General features: G+C 40.2%; 1 protein-coding gene across 18 annotated transcripts in view; it reads left to right on the plus strand.

Moving 5' to 3' along the window:
* The window catches only part of UNC80 (unc-80 homolog, NALCN activator), a 121,114-nt gene that overhangs the window by 47,435 nt on the left and 54,294 nt on the right, over positions 1-19,385 (plus strand). For 11 of the 18 annotated variants that reach the window (XR_003076286.3, XR_003076288.3, XM_025152710.3 and 8 more), the window contains exons 23-28: positions 3,966-4,178; positions 7,313-7,484; positions 9,907-10,040; positions 12,009-12,174; positions 15,669-15,872; positions 17,417-17,517. Coding sequence is in view for 16 of the 18 variants with exons in the window: in XM_025152710.3 (XP_025008478.2) it covers positions 3,966-4,178; positions 7,313-7,484; positions 9,907-10,040; positions 12,009-12,174; positions 15,669-15,872; positions 17,417-17,517 (990 nt within the window). In the remaining 2 variants the exon portion in view is untranslated. The remainder of the gene's footprint in view (positions 1-3,965; positions 4,179-7,312; positions 7,485-9,906; positions 10,041-12,008; positions 12,175-15,668; positions 15,873-17,416; positions 17,518-19,385) is intronic. The other 7 variants (XM_025152715.3, XM_040704087.2, XM_025152718.3 and 4 more) reach the window with 3 other exon arrangements.

The raw sequence follows: 19,385 nt of genomic DNA on the forward strand, positions 1-19,385 counted from the left end.
TCTATTTCAATTGAACACACCCAGCAGAAAACTTTTTTTTTTTTTTTAACTTCTGTTTTCAAGCTCTTGAAGTAATAGTTGGAATCAGGTTTGATGCAAATTGAAGGCTGCCTATGTCATTTTATCCAGCCCAGTTGCTATGGCAACCCTAAAAAAAAGGAAAAAAGGCAAACTGCTTTTAGTTTTAGTTCTTTCATAAACTTTTTCAGCATGCTTTTTAACGCAGATTTGCACCAAAAATATCCAGTCTTCTGCGGACTCAAAGATCTTTGGTTAGCCTGGATGTTTACACAGATTTGCAACAGCAATTTCAGAAATAAGAGCAGTGAAACAGAGGCTGCATCCTTTTGGAGGTACTGATTTATTTATACTTAAAACTAAGGGTTTGCTTAGGGTTAGAAACCATGTAGTTAACATACTTTCCCAGAAGAACCACTCATCCTTGCCTGAATGTTATAAAACTGCAAGCCATTTATGGCTTTGCGAACATTTAATGGCACTTGATAATATGTTGCAGACAGTTTCATCACTGTCCCTAGCTGAAATCCAGACTTGGCAATAATAAAACTGATATTTTTTCTTTTATAAGAAACTTTGAAGCTTTGTAGGCAAGGAATACGATGTTTCAGTCTTGTATGTTTCTGCAAAGGGTTCCAAAATACCACTGTGTAGCATTGTATACAGAAGTTATCTCAAGTATTGTAATTAGACTAGTGTCTGTTAGAATAGCTCTGTTTTGTGTAGCCATGACAAGTAGCCAAGGTGTTAGGAAAGGGTAAATGTAGTACTTGGGGACATGGTTTAGTGGGCAGAATTGGTGTTAGGTGGACAGTTGGACTTACATGATCTTAGAGGTCTTCTCCAGCCTTTACGATTCTGATAATAAATGACAGGTGTTGGGAAGTATGAGTTTTCCTTTGACTAGTTTAGCAATGAGTGCCACCTAGCACTATTACACTTTTCAAGTACATCCTTATCATGTGTGAGCTACTCTGTTTGAGCATGTATATATTTTATCCTACAAGAAATGCTATAATGGCACTGCTTTATGGCAGGATTGCGTTGGGAAAGAATCTATCAAGTAGTGAGAGTGTAGAAGAAAAATCTAAGTTGCAAGAACAGGAATCCTTGTCAGCATCTGTGACTCTGTATCACCAAATGTCTTAGATAGGCTGCATTCTTCCCGTGTTCATGTTTGCAGAGGAGAAATATTTGTCTGTGGGAAGACATATTACCTGAAAGGAAATCAGAGATTGCTGTGTCCATGATAGATGACTGGGAACAGAAGCAAGGATTCATATCACGCTTTTTACTTTTTTTTGGATGTAATCAGAAAGATTTCAACCAACATTTTTGAGGTAATCCTCCTAGACTTTAGTTACTAACTTGCTTGTGGCCTGTTTCCAGTATATGCACTTGGCTACTTCTTATGGCTCGACAAAACAGAGCTATCCAGTCAACATCTTTTGAGAGTACTTACATATACTTGATTTGCTTCATAAGTAGATTGTTGTTATTTTGCTATTTATTTATGTGTTTATTCTTATTAAAGAGACCAGTTTATTATTTTTTGCTCAAAGTGCCTTGCAGGGTACAGAGGAGGGAATAAGGACAATAATGACTGGTTGGTTAGTCATGTAAAATTATTTGTACTTGAAGACAAAACTGAACCTAAGCACTCCACATTCATAAAGCTCACCACAGTCAGCTATCCTTCATCAGTAATGTAGTGTTATAAATTTCCAGATGTATTGCATATTAGCTCCCTGTCACCCGGGTCATTGCTTTTGCTGCTTTAGTACAAACCAGGTTATCCATTGAAGAACAGGAATGGGAATGCTGGAAATTTTGATAAGTGATAGAATTGTGTTTATGTCAATTTTGACAGTACTAAAAAATAAAAATAAAAAAAAAAATCAAAAAGTCAAGTGATGTGGTAGGTGTAATGTTAAAAGTGGACTTGTGAACTGTTTCACAGGCAGGGACCAGCTTGTGAGTGTATTGCTGCTATGTTAAGTTTTGACAGTGATTGTGGAAACTTGTGTTCTTTTCAGCTGTGCATCGCCTGCCTGATTCATTTCTCTCCATTTGTGATGTGTTTCTCTGTGGTGTGAATCCATCCCTGTTCATTCTGTCACATCTTCATCTTTCTCTTGCTGCTGCTTCAGTTTACAGTGAGCCTCAGGTAAGCTGTCACAAGGAGCTTATGCCTCATGATGTTCAGAAAATCCTCTTTCATGCAAGGGGGCATTCCAGTGTTTCTGAATTTGGAACTCCTGTACTAGGCCGCGTTCCTCCTGCCCTTCACTCCCTATCCTAGATATGCTCCCTTTATTATAGTAGTTGAGTTTAGTAGTTAACTAAAACATTGCTGTTTTCTTCCATCATTTGAATAAAATATAAGCAAAGAGCTCATAAAGCTCATAAGCTTAAAGCTGCAGCTTTAAGCAGCAGCAAAACGCATCAGGAAGCAATTAACGTGTGTTTTCTTTTTAGTATGGACAACATATAACCCACACCCTCCCACCCCCCCACACCCCCCCTTTTTTTTTACAGTCTTTTAAAAGAGGTGACTTTTTTTTTTTTCCATCCTGTAGTAATTTCTGCCCATTTTTCCATCAGGATTAATTTCTCTAAGTTTGTCTGTAGTACATAATTTCTTAAAGCAGTTCTCAAACTTTTGGAGCATTGCTTGAAAATTTGCTTTCAACTTTAGATTAAAGCACTATTGGAAACCCTATTTAATCATGTTGTACAGACCAACTGCAGGCCATCTTCTATGATCTCAGGGACCATTTGTTGTTCATGGACCACAGCTGAAGAACTTGCCCTTATAAAGAGATGCTCATCTGTGTAAATTATCTCATTAAGGCTGGCAGCATCTCAGTGTGTGGAACACATGTGTTTGTACTTTGTGAAATTCTTGCTAGGGAACCTTCAAAGCCAGCTTGTGAAAAGTAGATGTTGTTTTATTGTTAATGTATTTTACAACCTGCTGGCCTGGGGTCTTTTGCTTGTGAAAACTACGGGAAAAGAAGACGAAGATTAAATAGAAATGAGGAGAAGTATTCACTTTTAGTCATTTTCCACAGTTGTTATTTTCACAGAGCTGTATACTGCTAGGAAGAAAGTTCTAAGACTAAGCTAACCTTTAGGAAACAAATTACAGTGTCTGTTTTTGAACATATTTGTGTGTTTCAGAAGTACTGTGTTGAGCTAACTTTGTCCGTATTGGACCATTGCAGACAAAGATAAGCTCAATATCGTGTCTCCCATTAAAGAAACTGTCTCCTCCAAGTTGAGGGTGGAGGGTCCCCATGACAAATATACAAGGTTTTCATTTCAGATCTCAGCTGGTTGATATTAAGTTTCAGTACTAGATTGTTCGTACTTGCTAAAACTATTGCAGTTAGGTGTGAAATTCTGTTGACTTATGCCAGTAGAGGATTTCACTCTTCGTATCTGCTTATTGTAAGTACAAAACAGCAGTTTTCCTAGTTTCAGCAAGCCTCCATTCATGCTTCCCACCCCCAAGCTGCACAAGCAAAACATAACATGACAACTGCTAGGATTCATATGTCCATGCTGTTTACTTTGTAGGCTTACTAGAGGTGAGAAGAAAATATGAGTCACTCCTCCAGTAGAAGTGTCAGATAACACTTCTGGTAGTTAGGTGGTTTCTGGAAGAAATTATTATAGAGGGGTAGTGAAACAGAAGATTGTTTATAATGTGGTTCTTTTTGCCCCTCTGGTGGTTCAAATAAGCATAACTGCTCAGTGTTGTGGGCCTTGATTTTATTAGCTTGAGGCAGAGATCCTGGTTTCAGGCTTTGGTGGAGAGATTGCTCAGTCTGTGTGACGCTATGGCAAGCTTATGATCAATTGATAAAAGCACAAAGTCCTCTTAATATCTAGTTTTTTGTATGTATGTATATTTAAGATGATTTTTTGCAAACATTTCACAGGAGGCTCCTGTAGTGGCGAGAGCAGCCCTGTTCCTTGAGTGTGCACGTTTTGTTCATCGCTGCAACCGTGGCAACTGGCCCGAGTGGATGAAGGGCCACCATGTGAACATTACTAAGAAAGGCCTGTCCCGTGGACGTTCTCCTATTGTTGGCAACAAAAGGAACCAGAAACTGCAGTGGAATGCAGCTAAGCTCTTCTACCAATGGGGAGATGTAAGAGCTCATTTCTCTTCTATTTACATTTAAAAACCAACCAAAATGTGAAGGTAATTTCAATTTGAGTAAAAGGGGGACCCACAGGCCTCCTTTCCAAATCACACTTCACAGCCTGCCAAGAGCAGCTCTTCCTCTGGTCAAAATTTATGTTGTTAGGATGTAACAGAGACACTGTCCCTGTCCTTACCATGTTCAGTCAGAAGATCCTTTTGGCCCACTCTCCTGACCCCATCACTTTGCATATGTGAATGCTTAATGAAGAGTATGAGCAGTGATTTTATCTAGCTTCCAAATATTTATTTGTAGCCTAGATGTGATGGTGTGTATTCATAACCTTCAGTGGATTTCTTTGACATACTTCTTCAGTCTCTTTTTGCACACTTATAATTCTTCAGCAAGGAATTCTTCAGAGCTACTGCCTGTCATCTAAAAGGATGGCTTGGCTTCTTCAAGTTTCATTTGACCGTGATCTCTTACAGTAGGTGAGCAAGGCAATTGCACTGTCTGGTCCTGTCAGTGCACTTGCAGTTTCTTTGGAAGCCCACACCTGCTGAAGATCTGATGCTTATTGTAAGACATTTCACACATTTAAAAATAAGTAAGTAAGTAACCAGTGATAATACTCGCAGATAATACATATTCAGAATTCAGTTCTTAGTATGTAGGTAGGTGCTGTGGGATTGTATATGATTTCTTTAATGTAAGACTGGAGAATAGCATAAATATTATCTTTATTATTGCTTTCTGCAGATGCAAGCAGACTATTTCTTTCTCAACTGACTGAAACATAGAAGGGAAAAAAAATTAAGAGATGTGGAGTTTATTTAACAATATGCAGATTGCTGAGATTGGCAACTATTTGCACGAGCTTGCAAACCACAACATAATAACACCTTATTTCTCTTTGTGTGGCAGAATCTGCCCACTTCTTTGTTGCTGGATTTCGCAGGAACTGCTAAATAGCAAGGAAGAAGAGCTGTAAATGCTACCTGTTTGTGACTGCTTTTTTGTTTCTGCTTTGCTTCAGTTGAGAGAGAAAAATTGCATACTGCTTGCACCATCATCAGTCTGACTTCCAGAAGATTCAGAAATTCTCTTTAATGGTTTTTCTCTGAAACCATCCCTAAAACAAAGAAGCCAAATGGCAGGTGCTGGTTAGAACTTCAAGGTTAAAAACACTTCCTCTCTATCAAAGTGATATTATCATAGGATAAAATTTTACATTCTTGTCTATGTTCTCTTTACCTATATGCAACAAAGAAAATAAAAAAAAAATGAAGTGTCTTAGCAGGAAAGTAAACCTCTTGTGAACACATCCTTATCTGTAGCTTTGCTGACAGCACCACAAGGGCTGTTACATGCTGATAAGGATGCTGACAAACTAGCAACAAATAAACAGTCAATGCTCTTGTAGAGAATGTAGCAGTGTTCAGTGGAAATCTGTTTGCCTGTCTTTCTTATATATATGTACGTCACTCCAAAAGCAATACCTCCTGTTTATTTCAGTGGAAGCTACGACAGATATGAGGAGCACAAAAATACTATTTGATAGAGTAAATTCTCAGCTACAAAACTCTATTTTTCAACATAGTCACCACCATTAGCTGTGCATTTTTGCCTGCAATAAACAAGAGTCTGCATGCTGTGCTTGTAAAAAATCTGCACCAGCAGAGGTGACCCTCTGTTCCACATCTGCTATGATAGCATCATTGGTAGGAAAATGTTGCCCATGCAGTCTGCCTTTCATTGGCTGGAACTCAGAAGGCTCCACATCGGGACTGCACAATTGGTGTGGTATGACAGTCCAGCCAAGATTGGCAATGTACTCCATGGTCTTCAAACTGCTATGGGGCCTGGTGTTATCATGTTACAAGATAAAGTCTTCTTTTCTGGCCTGACTCTGGAAGTTTGAGCATTCAGCTTAGTCAGCATTGAGATATAGTGGTCGTAGTTGGTGATTTGTCCGGATTTCGGAAAACTCAGAAGGACCACTCTTTTCCTATCCCGAATGACAGTGCACGTCACTTTTCCTGGTGAGGGCTGCATCTTGAACTTTTTCTTTGAGGACAAATTCACGTGTTATTGCTCCGTGGATTGCCATTTTGACTCTGGTTCATAGTAAGGACGCTGCATCTTGCTACCTGTAATGATGCGTTCCAGGAGACTGCCACCTTGAGCCTCATATTTGTTCAGACTTGCATATGGTGTTCTTTCTGTTCCTGTGTGAGAATTTGTGGGACCCACCTGACGCAGACTGCAGTATTCCAACATTGCTAACATCATTTCCAACTTATTGAAGCTGACATACGCTCTGCACACAGTTTCCTGGTCATAATCCGCTGATTCACGTGGGTGAACTGATCAAGACACTTCGTTTTGTGATGTGACAGTGGTGCATGCTCTGTCTGGAGCATAGCTCATCTTTCACGTCTTTGTCATCACTGCTGAAACACACTGCCTACCACCTCACTGTACTAATATCCACTGTACTAATATAGACACTGTACTAATATCCACATGCTGGATGCCTTTGTATCAGCCTGCCTCTCTGCTGCCATCTATTGCACGGCAACAAAGTGTAATAGAATATTGTTGAGAAGCTTCAGCCTCCACTGCCATACCACCAACATCCGCTTCTGATTCAGGAGCCAACAGAATTAAATAGGAGGCATTACTTTCAGAGCAGCTCTTGTACATCACTTATATGCAATTCTAGCTTTTATATGCATATTGTCATCTATTTGTTCAAAAGCACGTTGAGAAGTCACTCCTTTAAAGATGAAAGTGACTTTACCACAAGCATGCAACTCTTGTGGAGGAAAGGGGGATTTTTACTGGCTCCCTAAGTGGCAGGATAGTTGCTTGAACTGAAGACATACATTCTCAGTGAGAAAGCTTATCAAAAATCTGGCACACGTATCGGGGGGAGGGAGAATAGTGGAAGAAATTCATACAAGATAATGACCTGTTCACTTTTTGCCTAGCCTGTGCCACTTATGCTTATTATTTAACCTGATCTGCAAAACAAAAAATCCTCCTGAAATGTAGTAGTTTTCAAAATTTGCTTGAAAAGATCATGGGGAAACAAATAATGATTTTGGTGACAATTACTCTCTTCTCCCTGTCTGCAGGCAATTGGTGTACGCCTCAATGAGCTGTGCCATGCTGAGAGTGAGAGCCCTGCCAACCTGCTGGGCCTCATTTATGATGAGGAGACCAAGAGGCGCCTGAGAAAGGAGGATGAGGAAGAAGACTTTTTAGATGACAGTAAGGAGACTCCCTTTACTACAAGAACCCCCGCTTGTAAGAACCTCTGCCTTAGGAGCACTTAATTTTTCTTCTCTTTTCATCTTCTTGCCACTCAGCTGTATTTCCCAGTCCCTCACCTCCGCCTTAGCTTCCTTCCCTGTTCTTTCTGTGCCTTGATGTACAGCATGACAGATGGATAGCAGTACTGAGAAACTTTGAAGAAAAAGGAGAGAGCAAAGCAGATAGTGAGTTGCCATTCCTGTATACTGGCAACAGCAATTATATGCAGAATAATTTATTTAGTGAGTCTTGCTGTCACCTCAATGCCAAAAATGGTTCAGATTCCCATTCTTTCCAGTTATTTCTGCCCAAATATTTTTGTAAGACTAGCTGCTTTTCTGTTTCTTAATCTGGAAGAACGATCTCCTTACCTGATGTGTCTTGACTCAGCTCTGCCAAAGGCTTTTAAATCTTGACTTCGCTATATATTTGCCTGATTCTCAAACAGCAGATGCATAGCACAGTGGTATAAAAAGCATCATTAAAAACCTGTGTAACAACAACTAAAATACACACATTGTGCGTGTGTGTGCGTGTACGCAAGGGTGGGAGCGTGGTGATAAATCACTGATTCTGGAAGTCTAGATAGATATGCAAATTATAACAGCCTGTGAATTAAAAGAAGTTTAGTCAAAATAGATACTGTCATAGGTGTAGGTGAAGGTGATGACAAACATGTCCTCTCCAGACACCATTTGTGTATATGTCTGTGCTGTAATGTACCACTTCTTGTTTACATGTACTGTTGTTTACCATTGGGTGTAGTGTGCTAGCACTGTTTATGTATCTTCTGGTTTCTTCTTCTGTGGTCCTGGGTTTGTTCTTATCACTACATGAAGGTCGGCTTTGGGATTAAGGGGAGGAGGTGGAAATGGCATTTGTGGGAAGTGATATCAAGACGGGTATTAACACAGAGCTTAGACCTTCACGTGTGCCACTATGTGGTGTGCCAGCACTAGCAGCAACATGAGTGTGGGTGGCTGTTCTGGATGTTTTATTGGCTCCTCAGGAGATACATCCAAAGCAGGAGAGTGCACATAATTTTTTTCCTCTCCTGTACTGTGAATGACTTTTAAAAGGTGAGGAACATTCCTGTAATGAAAAGATGGAACAGGCTTTCTTGTTCCTGTTCAGCGATTGATACTAGGCTCTCATCAGGGGGACATGGAACTGCTTTAACAAGGCAGAGTAAGGTGAGCAAATAGAGAACACACTGTGGTCTAGAAAGCCACATAAAAGCTCAAGTACTTGCCTGAAAGCCATGTTATAGATAGAAGATATCCAGTCAGCTTTCTTGTTGAAGATAGATTTTTCCAGAAGCTGCCCTGTGCACAAAGGAATTGGACTGAGGAGCATGAAGTATGCTAATGGATTTTCCATTACACCATACAGCTCAACTCTATTTAACAGTTCAGGTTATTTTAGTCCTTGCAGAGTCCATCTTCACTACATGCAGCATGTACAGAGGAATTAATGAGATTCATAGAATTAATCTGGCTTTATCTGATGCTGGCAGTGTCTTCTTGTTTGCTTTGGACTGTTTCTTTGCAAAAAGTTGTTAGATTATGCATCAGGGAAAGCAAGCGAAAACAGATTTCTGTAAAATCCCCAGAAATGGTAATATGAGGTAACGCTAAAAAATGGTTGCAGTTAATCGTTATCACGACTAATTTTTTAAATACTTTTTTTTTTAACTGTTCATAATCCTAACTAGCATTTTTAAAATTTACCAAGCATTGAAGATAGCCTAGACTCAGTTGAAGCAAAACTTCAAGCATTTGGATCAGCCCTTTTCCCTTCTTTTGTTATAGGTTAAGCATTTGAATGTATAACTTGAATACACAGTTTGATTATTTTTTCTTTGGCTATCTTTGAATGGCGTTTGGCTTCTGTGAGCACACAAATAAGGAAGCCTGATTTCAGAGGAGATTGCATTTTTCAGGTATCAGGGTAGTACTTAGTAACAGGCACAGCACTTCTTTGCTGGCTAATCATAATTCCATATATATATTGAGAAATTTTCCTATGTTTACAGAATTGCGGAAGGTTTGTCTGAATGCAAAACTGTAAAGAGACAGAAGGCCATCTACTTCTTCACTTGTATCAGCATTAAATGAGAAGGTGCATGTAAAATACTAAATGATCATGTTTATTTAGTAGATAGTTCACTATACACTGTAATATGTTGCAGAACACTATACTGTGTTGGTACTATGCCACGTGCCAGTAAATACATGGATTGTTATTTGTACTATTGTGATCCTTTTAGTGTAGGAAGAGTAGCATAGATAGAACTCTGGATTTTCCTCTTTCTTAGTGCAGCTTGTATTGTGCACCATACATAAAAACGTCCATCACATTTTGGTTCAACGTTTTGTATCATCTCCTTGCTCACCATAGAAATATTTTTTCCTAGGCACTGTGAATCCTACCAAATGTTGTTGTCCTTTTGCGCTGAAAATGGCAGCCTGCCAGCTTCTCCTGGAGATTACCACTTTCCTTCGAGAGACCTTTCCATACATGCCTAGGCCACGTCCTGAGCCTCTTGTGGTAAGTGGGCAATGGAAACAGGAGAGGGAGATGTGCCGGCAAAGATATTGTGTTCTATGCCTTTCTGAGGAGAGGGAGGCTGGGATAACTCAAGGGAATGAATGTCTGATGCAGAGGGAGAGGAGCCATTTTCTGTTAGGAAGATGGGCAGGGCACATCAAATGAGCTGATGAAAAAGATAAGACTAGGGAAACAGAATATGTGTTCTAAGTCCAGGAAAGTTTCAAAATAGAGAAAGCAGAAGATGGATTGAGAAACTGTTTGGAGGACCTGAGAGTGCAACAAATGACATTTCAAGTGCAACATAGCTGATTAGGAGTGTCAGCTGACCCTCAACAGGGCAGTTAGGAGAAAGGGGAGAAGATGGCTTGCAGAGTATTTGCAGAAGCTTAGAGCTTGCACTTCTTTGTCGTGGTTGCGGTTTTTCTGTTGTCTACCAATAGAATTGAAGGAACTAAGGAAAGAAATGAAAGAAACAAAGAATGAAAGGAACTTCCATGAGACTAAGAGAGACAGGCAAATACCAACATGGGTAATAAGTTAAGCGTCTGATAAGGTGACAGTTAATTTTCTGAATGACAGAACCTCATAATTTCTAGCAGCTCATTCTTACGTGGGTTTTCTTGTGTCAATTAATGTAGTTTAACATTATCTTCAACCTAGTGTTTTACAAAATATACAGGCTGTCCTCTGTCAGCTGTCTTCTGTCAAGTTAAGTTGGAGGTGGCCAGCAAATTCAGAGGTGATGAACATAGAATGACAGATAAGCAGTATGATGTTTTAAGCTTAATTTCCTCAGGAAATCGGACTAAATTTTTTGAAGAAGGAATGAAAAGTCAGATTTCCAAGAGAGCACAAAGGATTTAGCCCTACTGTTGTTCATTTTGTTAATGAATGACTAGGATCAAATGTTGCTGATAACAGTCATTCTTGAAAGGGTAATGTCTCAGTGTTGTTGTAGTTAGGATTTGAGGCTGGTTTCAAAGGCTGTAGTTGACCTATGAGACTCAGCCCCCAGGTATGTCAGAATGGCAATAATAAAAAGCGGAGAGAGATTCAGCATGAGTCTTCCTAAACACCTTGTTGACATTTTTACTATGTAAGAAATGACTTCATCCAAAAGTAGGGTAATACCAGGATTTAGAATTCATCGCAGCAAAGTAGCTGTCTTAGAACCAAGAATACGTTGGATCACGAGGATCAATAGAAATCTGTACTTTTGTGTGATGCGCTGGGATGATGTCTTTCATTCTGTCATTTAATTTTGTGGGGGCAGCAGTTTCCAATGTATACATGTTGACAAACAGCAGTGAGGAGTAATGTGTTTAAACACTTCAAGGGGGATAACTCTGACTGTACCTTAGGAATATATCTGTATTGCTGTTATGGCTTAGGTTCAGATTTGTTCAGGATAAAAGCTTGCCTTTATTATGTATCCTAAACTGTTTGTGTTGGATACCTTTTTAAACTATCGACATGGAAATTTTCAATGCCAAATATACTACAAACCATTTCTTTAGTATATATTATATCCCAGGTTTTGTTGTTGAGCAAAGTCAAAATATTTCCCTTACTCTAATCAACTGTTAGCTTTTCTGACAGTCATTTATGTTCATTTTCTGTGCAGATGCAAAGCTGACTGCAAATAGTTTGGGGCTTTCCGTTGGCATTAAATAGACTAGTATCCCATTTCAACACGCTCAGTCTAGAATGTATTTGACAAAACTTTTCTTTTTTCCCCCAAACCGGCTTTCAGAGTATTAGACTTTGTCATGTTCCAGGTAGTTCCCAGGAACTTCTGTAGGAGTTTGTATAGAAATTCCAGTAAGAGACCTCTTGAGCCTATGTAATGTTATCCAGAAATAAGTAGCCATCTAAACCATTCTTCCTGAAGTTTCTAGATTGTAGTGGAAAAAGATGGTGATTCAAACTGGTTGCACACCTATGTGGTCTACATGCTGCCAACAGGATCTGGAGAGCTGTAGGCTACGTCTGGACCCTGAGATGGACCGGCACAGGTATGAAAGAAAAATCAGCTTTGCTGGGGTTCTGGATGAAAATGAAGATTCAAAGGATTCCCTGCACAGCAGCAGCCACACCCTCAAATCTGAGGCTGGCTTCGAGGAGAAAAAAGGTTTGTTGGCACAACAAGGCTTGTGTATTCTTCAGGCTTGTGAAGTGGCGCTTGATTTTATGTTTTCATTTGCATAGACTGTGTAAAAAAGCAGGAGGCCATGGAGTCACGTGGCTCTGAATCATTTCTGAGATGCTTTTTGCCTTCAGGTTTCAATATATCGAATGTGAGAAGCAAAGATCTTAAATTTTATAGAGCACTGCTATGACTGAAACCAATTGAAACCACTAGACAGGAGGATGTTTTATTTGAAATTGTATCTCAGTGCAATGCTGTTAGAAGCATCACTATTTGATACACTTCATAAATAAAGATTAAAGGCGGTTTTGTTTCTTACTCTGATTACATTTTTTTTTATTTTATTTTGTGAAAACCAGAGATAGCAGGGAATACTGGGATCTTTCTGTGAAAATCTGTACTGGTTTGGAAGTCATGGCATCTCATGGAATTAGTGGGTGATCACTTGATCTCTTAAATTCTTTGCTACCACATGAAAAACACAAACCTATGTGGCTTTTGATGGCTAGCAGATTAATGTTACCAACATACTGTATACTGTACAAGCAAACCTCAAGCTCACTGTGTTTGCTGAGAAAAGCAGATTGTTTCCATTTTTAAGCCATCTCATGCAAAACTCACGTACTATCTGATGGTACAAGTGTTGCAATACAATATACAGTCATTATTTCAATTTGCAATTAGAAACTAAACTGCCAGGCAGTCACCTATAAATGATTTTCCCTCAAACACATTTTCTGGAAGAACTATTTAATCCTGTCTTATAAAGGCCATATAAAGGCGCAGATGTTTGAATGATTATTTTGATAATTGTTTCAAAACGATAAATGTTTTATGATTGTTTGAAGAGGATGAAGTCTGTGGCTGGTTATCCTCTAGCATCTGGACTGTGTATTGATGATTCAGAGGCACTTTTATTTGCTTCAGAGGGCTTCGGACAAAGTCTTTGTTGTCTTCAGCTGTGACCCTGCCATAATTACCATAGAAAGTATTAGAAATATTTCTAAGATTCATGTGGTGTACAATGGCCTCCAAATCTGTGTGCCACAGAGGACAGTTACTTCTGTGAACACAGCTAGGGACTTTTTTCTAAGAAAGGTCAAGTGAGTTAAGTTCATGCTCAACCTAGTGTTTTGTACCCCCAACATAATGGCAGCTCAGAGATGCGCACCGACCTATGGTCTATCTCGTAATCTAATCTCAGTGGGGTGAGATGTCTCTAACTATTTAGATGAGGAAATGTTTTGATTTTTTGAAGATAGGTATGTAATTCCATGAAGACACCTTTCAGCATCTCAGGCAGCAGTCCCATGAATGAGAGAATGCCTACAAGCATGTGGTGCTGCTGGAAAATTCTAATGGCTATTGTATAACTATCCCATTTTCCTTAGAGACAGTACTGACTGAGGTGTGCCTCCATGTGTTACTGTGCTGCAGGCATACTGTAGAATTGAATTATTTTTGAAAAGATAATATTAACTTTCTGCATTTTTGACTTTGTTTAAATAATTTTTCCTGCAGTTTTAGATCTTGTTCTTTTCCCCATGTTCCCTTCTCTGTAATCTGTCCTGTAGTATTCCTTTAGTAAAGCTACTTCTTAACTACATTTTACAGATGAGAAAGGTGATCACATTAAGAAGGCAGACTCCTGAATATATGCTAGCAAGAAATGAATTTTAAGTGTCTGGAATCTAAGTAAATGCAAGATAATGTTTTAGTTAAAAATTACAATAATTATGTTCTTTTTCCTGGCCATAGCATATTCTTATGGGGATCTACCTGGGCCACAAAAGATGCAGAGGCATCTTTTGTAATCTGCACTTTTCTTGATAAGAAAATGTTGTTGTGTGTCTATAACTAATTTTTTCTTGCCTGCAGAGGCAGGTCTCTTTATCTCTGCCTATCTGACGAGTACTAATCTGCTTCCTTTCACTTACTCCGAAGTGTTAAAAACTTTGTTCTCATTGCTCACCCCAGGCATGACTTGTCAGCTAATACAAAAGCTTCGGGTTTACTGTCTAGATCTGCTCCAGGTAGGTCTGAAATATAGACACTAAAGCTAGGTAGATGCAGGCTCTCACTGTATCATACGTTCTGTTTAGGGGCTAACACCGTATTCTACAAAATTTGGTTACAAGAGCTAAAATAGTTTGATGTTTGTATGAACTGAGCAGCTGTCTAGAGATTGATCTGAGCGAAATTCAGCCAGAAATGATTGCTAAGAAACTGAGCGTGATCACTTGGAGGGAGATTCTCTGGTCACTCAACAGTGATTTGTCCAGCTGATTCATGATGACTGAACAGTAGCTCTCAGAACCTATCCTGTCTTCAGCCAGGATGTTAGTCACTGGAAGTGGACTGGGAGTTGGGTTCTGGAGGAATTAGGAGCATTCTCAGCAGGAAAGGTATGTCTGTTTTATTTCTTGAAGCCAAAATACAATTCATTTGAAATATTTTCTTACTCATGGTATCCAAAAAAACTGTGTCCTGTTCATTCTCAACGAGACTCCAAAAGGGTGATCAGTCACACATGGCCCTGCCTGAATAGATCTGCAATAAAATGACTGAGTGTTGCAACATTTGGACTGACATACTGCCATGTACTGCCTTTGAACTAAGAGGAGAACAAAAGTGCAAACGGTTGGTGCTTTGAACATTGAACCATTTCATGTCTGTGCTCATCAAAAATGCAGAGTGTTAATGGATGTTGTTAATGCCTGAAAGCTGCTGATTTGTCTGAAGGAGAGGATCTACGTGCTCCTGTTTCCTCTAAAGCATTCTAATGATGAAGAGTAACATGCAGAGACACGGATTTATGCAAATATTACTTCAAAGAAGTCGTGTGTGCTAACCTCACGAAGCAGACTACCCTTCTGCAATCACGTGTGCTGTATGATAGTTGATTCTACTGCAGATTTCAGTGGGTTTTACAGAACCCAGGCCCACAAGAAAATAGGTTTTTCCATAGTGCCTTGTTCATGCTTGGGATTCAGCCATCTATCCCTAGCAAGAAGTGATTCTGCACTAATGAAGACCCCAGGGGCTGGCAAAGAAAACTGCAATTTACATCCATTGGACAGATTCTGTTTCCTGGCAGGAATTGATTCAAAGTGGTGTGAATCGTAGTTTTTCCTTGTCCACTTTTTGGGTTTTTGTTAGAGCAGCTGACTCTACTTGCTGGTGGTTGAAGAAGGGCTAATTCCAAATACAGACAAGGCCTGAGGTGAGGTACCAGGTCTACAGGAAAAGAGGTGCAGAACACATTTCCTTGAACTTTTACTGCCTGATTGACAGAGCTGCATTGGCGGTGGCTTTGGAGGGAGCCTCTGGCTCCATATTTCCTGGTAGAAGAAAAGATGCTGCAATATAGGCTGGCAGCAAAAGGTTGGGAGGGAGGGGTGGGCCAGGATATATTTCTTTTCTAAAATGGGGAAAAATTAAGGGGAAAAAAGTCCTCTTTTATTCTTTTAATACAGTTCCCAGCAGGAAGATCAGGATAGGAGGCTCCCGCTTGCTCCAGATTAAAGGAACCCGCAGTTTCCGGGTGAAGAAGGGGGGTTCCCTTTCCAGCATTCGCCGGGCCGGCAGCCTAAAGAGCACCAAGTTATCACGGCAGGACTCAGAGTCTGAGAATGAGGATCTGCAGCTGTCCCACAGCAGGGACACTGTCACTGATATAGGTAACTTAGACGAGTGGGTGAAAAGGGAGGGGATGAGTAGGCAGGACCTAAACTCTTGATGTGATTGCAGCAGAGCTAGAAGCAACAAGAGACCCCCACCCCAAGAGGCTAGGAAAAACCTAGAGTCCTCTTCATGGACTGCCAGAAGTAGGGCCTGGGTAGAAAATATGGTTCAAATCCTCCCGCTGAAGGCCTGGCTGCAGCATCAGGTCCATGTGCAGACTGTCCATTCAGAGCTCCGTGTTACAGCATGAACTCTTGGAATGCTGGTGTCTGCCAGCTGAATGCATGCTGTCATTAGGGGAGCACATGCACATGTGTATATGCACATACACACGCCCCTAAATCATAAGATATAAAGAATAAGGTCATATGCATATATGATATTTTATTGTCTATATTAACAGATAGGATATATATATATATGTACGGACATGTGCTTCATGTTTATGTAGTACATGATACCATAAGCATGCCATATGGCATGTAGTATATATATATGTGTGTGTATATATATATACACACCTATATGCAGAACATAACATGTGCGTGCTACATACTATATTTCTACATATTGGCATATACATATATTTTTACAGTTTACAGTTGCCTTCCTTAGTCTTCAAAAAGACGAATCTCAGTATATGTGTGTTATGGAAACCAAATATGCATCCTGTCAGAAGAAATCTCCATCACAATTGAACTTAAGGGGCTCTCTCTGATAGAGTTGTTAACCAAAAGCTAAGGTTTGGATCCATTTAGAGTGGAAACAACCTCCCAAGCTTACTAGTCATTTTTATGTTGATCAGAGGATATTTTATTAGGTAAACATGGAGAGTAGCATTGCCTGTTCTGTAGTCTTTGAAAAGTTAGAGTTCACTTAAAGAGGAGTAAGAAAGTATTAACTAAGTTTATCTCCAGTCATCCCTTAACAGTACAGTTAGCATTATAGGAAACCCACAGGTAATGAAATGGCTGCAGGAAACACAGGGATCAGTGCTGTTCCCACATAAATCTCTCCTTTGCCTGAATTCTTTAGAACTAGTATGCTAGAATCAGGATTTTTTTCCCCTTTCATCCCCGTAATGTTAGCAGTTTCCATGGGCATTTAGCAGTTACTTGGCCCACTGGTGCTTCCAGTTGGATGCCAGTTCTGGTTGGATTTTTATTGATGTTTTTAATCACAGAGCCCAGTCAATGCAGATCACTAAACCAACCATTCATAGCATCTGAATGGTTCAAAGAATTTCTTTCTGATGTTTTTTTGATTTCCTCCTCCCTTTGCGCTAAAGAAATTATGTGGGGAGGGAGCAGTGTTTGCTACTGACAAAGATGGCCTGTGAGACAAATCTGAATTGTAATTGTCAAACCAGCGTGATACCAAGATTGGGGAGGGGTGTCCAAATGCAGTTTTTCAGTGTGGCATATTCAGTGTACTGTGGTCTGTTTCCACAAGGCTTGCCTGGCTTACAAGTGCTGTCCCTAGGCTTTAAGCATATAGGAAGCAATAAAAACAACCACCTTTGGGTATTTTTCTTTTGAAGAAGGGAGCCCTTGGAGCGCGAGCGAACCTAGCATTGAGCCAGAGGTGCTGAGCAGCACAGGCACGGAGGAGAATTATCATCGGAACATGTCGTGGTTGCATGTAAGTATGGATCACTGACCACATGCTCAAGGATGGCATTTTTGGTAGGAAACCTTTGTGCTGCCAATAATCAGATCCCAGTCTCTGCTCTTTCCATGTAATATCTCAAGTGTAAATAAGCTGCAACCATTGGAAATTGGTTGCTTGTCATTTCTAAAACAGACTAAAACCAGAATGTTTTTGTCTTGCTCCCTCTGTCCATTTCATATAGTTGGTTTGTAAAGGAAAAAGGAGTATTTCTCACTGGATGTGAAGGGACAGCCATGCCACTTCAGCTGAAAAACCCACTAGCAGAGTATCATATCACCAGCTTGACTAGGAATGGATAGTAACAGAATGGTCTATAGCATGACCTGGGCTACTGGAAAAAGGTATTTTAGAAGCTACTTGAGCTGGAGATTCTGTTGTGAGCACTCTTTACTAGGCACTGAAAACTTTTCCTTGGGGAATTTGTCCTGTCCCTTTTTTGTGTCAGTTTATATATTTTTGTATCCATGAAATCTAACAGCAGATGAGCTTAGTTATGTACCTTGCGGGGAAAAATGCTTACTTTTGGAACACTTAATAATATTCCATTGGGTGAATTCTATCACCACATCTAACCCAACAGGACCTTTAGTAGTTTTGACTATCTGTCACACCAGTAAGGTGGGCAAGTCTACACAGTTCAATCTGCTGGTAGCTGAAGACTGTACACTTCTACTTCTGTTGCCCCATGACACACTCTGATGGTGCAGTACAGTCCATGTTCTCAGCAAGGAAGCTGGATTGACTCCCTGTGCACACGTAGATTGTTTGTGAGAACTGATGCCTCTCAGGAGTTCCTTTTAACTTCTGGGTTTGCTTTGGGAAAAACAGCTGCCAAGAATGAGTTGCTCTGCTCCTCTTTCCCCCAGGTGTTTTACACAGCCTGCCCTTAGCTGCCTCATAATGCCTCACTGTGTGTTATTGTACTGTAACTACAAATTACAGTGCACCCAGGGCTCAGTAGAGGCTATACAGTGCTGATCAGATTTACCATTCACGCATTCGTGTGGCATTAGTGACTTGAGTTATACCCGATTTACCCCAAAATAATGTAATGCCAGAACAGGTAAGCAAAGTCAACAATCCCAAATATGCTGCTGAGATTTGTCTTAAATAAAGCTCCTGGCTTTGTGAAAGCCTAAATACTTGAGTGGAGAGTGATGTGGCTGCCTTACCTGAGAGAACAGGCAGACTGCAGCTGCAGAGGTATTACATGCATAGAAGGTGTGGGGTAGCCTCCTTCTGGTAGCTCTGGGTATTTCCACACTAGATTGTACGATGAAGAGAGGGGTTCATAAAGGCCAGTTATGATCTACAGTGTGAACAGCTTGCAGATGCCCCAGTGTTTTCCTCAGAATACTACAAACTGTCTGGTGTTGTCTGTGACATGAAGACCTGTGTACAAACTGCTGCTGGACTGAACTCTCTTCCTCCAGGAATGAATCCTCTGAGGTACAACCCGAGAGCAGTCACTGAATTGCAGACTTACCAATTGCTTTTAATTAATTAGTTTAGAGATTAATGGTTGTGTTATTGCAGCAAAGCAGGGCTTAGTAGAGCAAAATGCCCAGATATTTAATCAGTTTCTTAGATTGATTTTGCAGCTCTCTGCTGCCATATGGCATCACCATTAGAAGTAGTTGTTGAGCCAGCTAACATAAAGCTAGGCTGGATGGGCCTACCCAAGCACAGCAAGGCAAGTATACCACATAACCACGGGCAGAGCTAATTGCTGCTTGAGAGTGTATTGAGACATTACACTTCCCTTTCCTTGAAGAAAACTAACCCTTGAACCTAGTGGGTTTGCAGCTTTGATGGTGATCATGTAGTTAATGATTTCC

Source organism: Gallus gallus, chromosome 7 (assembly GCF_016699485.2).
Source record: "Gallus gallus isolate bGalGal1 chromosome 7, bGalGal1.mat.broiler.GRCg7b, whole genome shotgun sequence".
Lineage (NCBI taxonomy): Eukaryota > Metazoa > Chordata > Aves > Galliformes > Phasianidae > Gallus > Gallus gallus.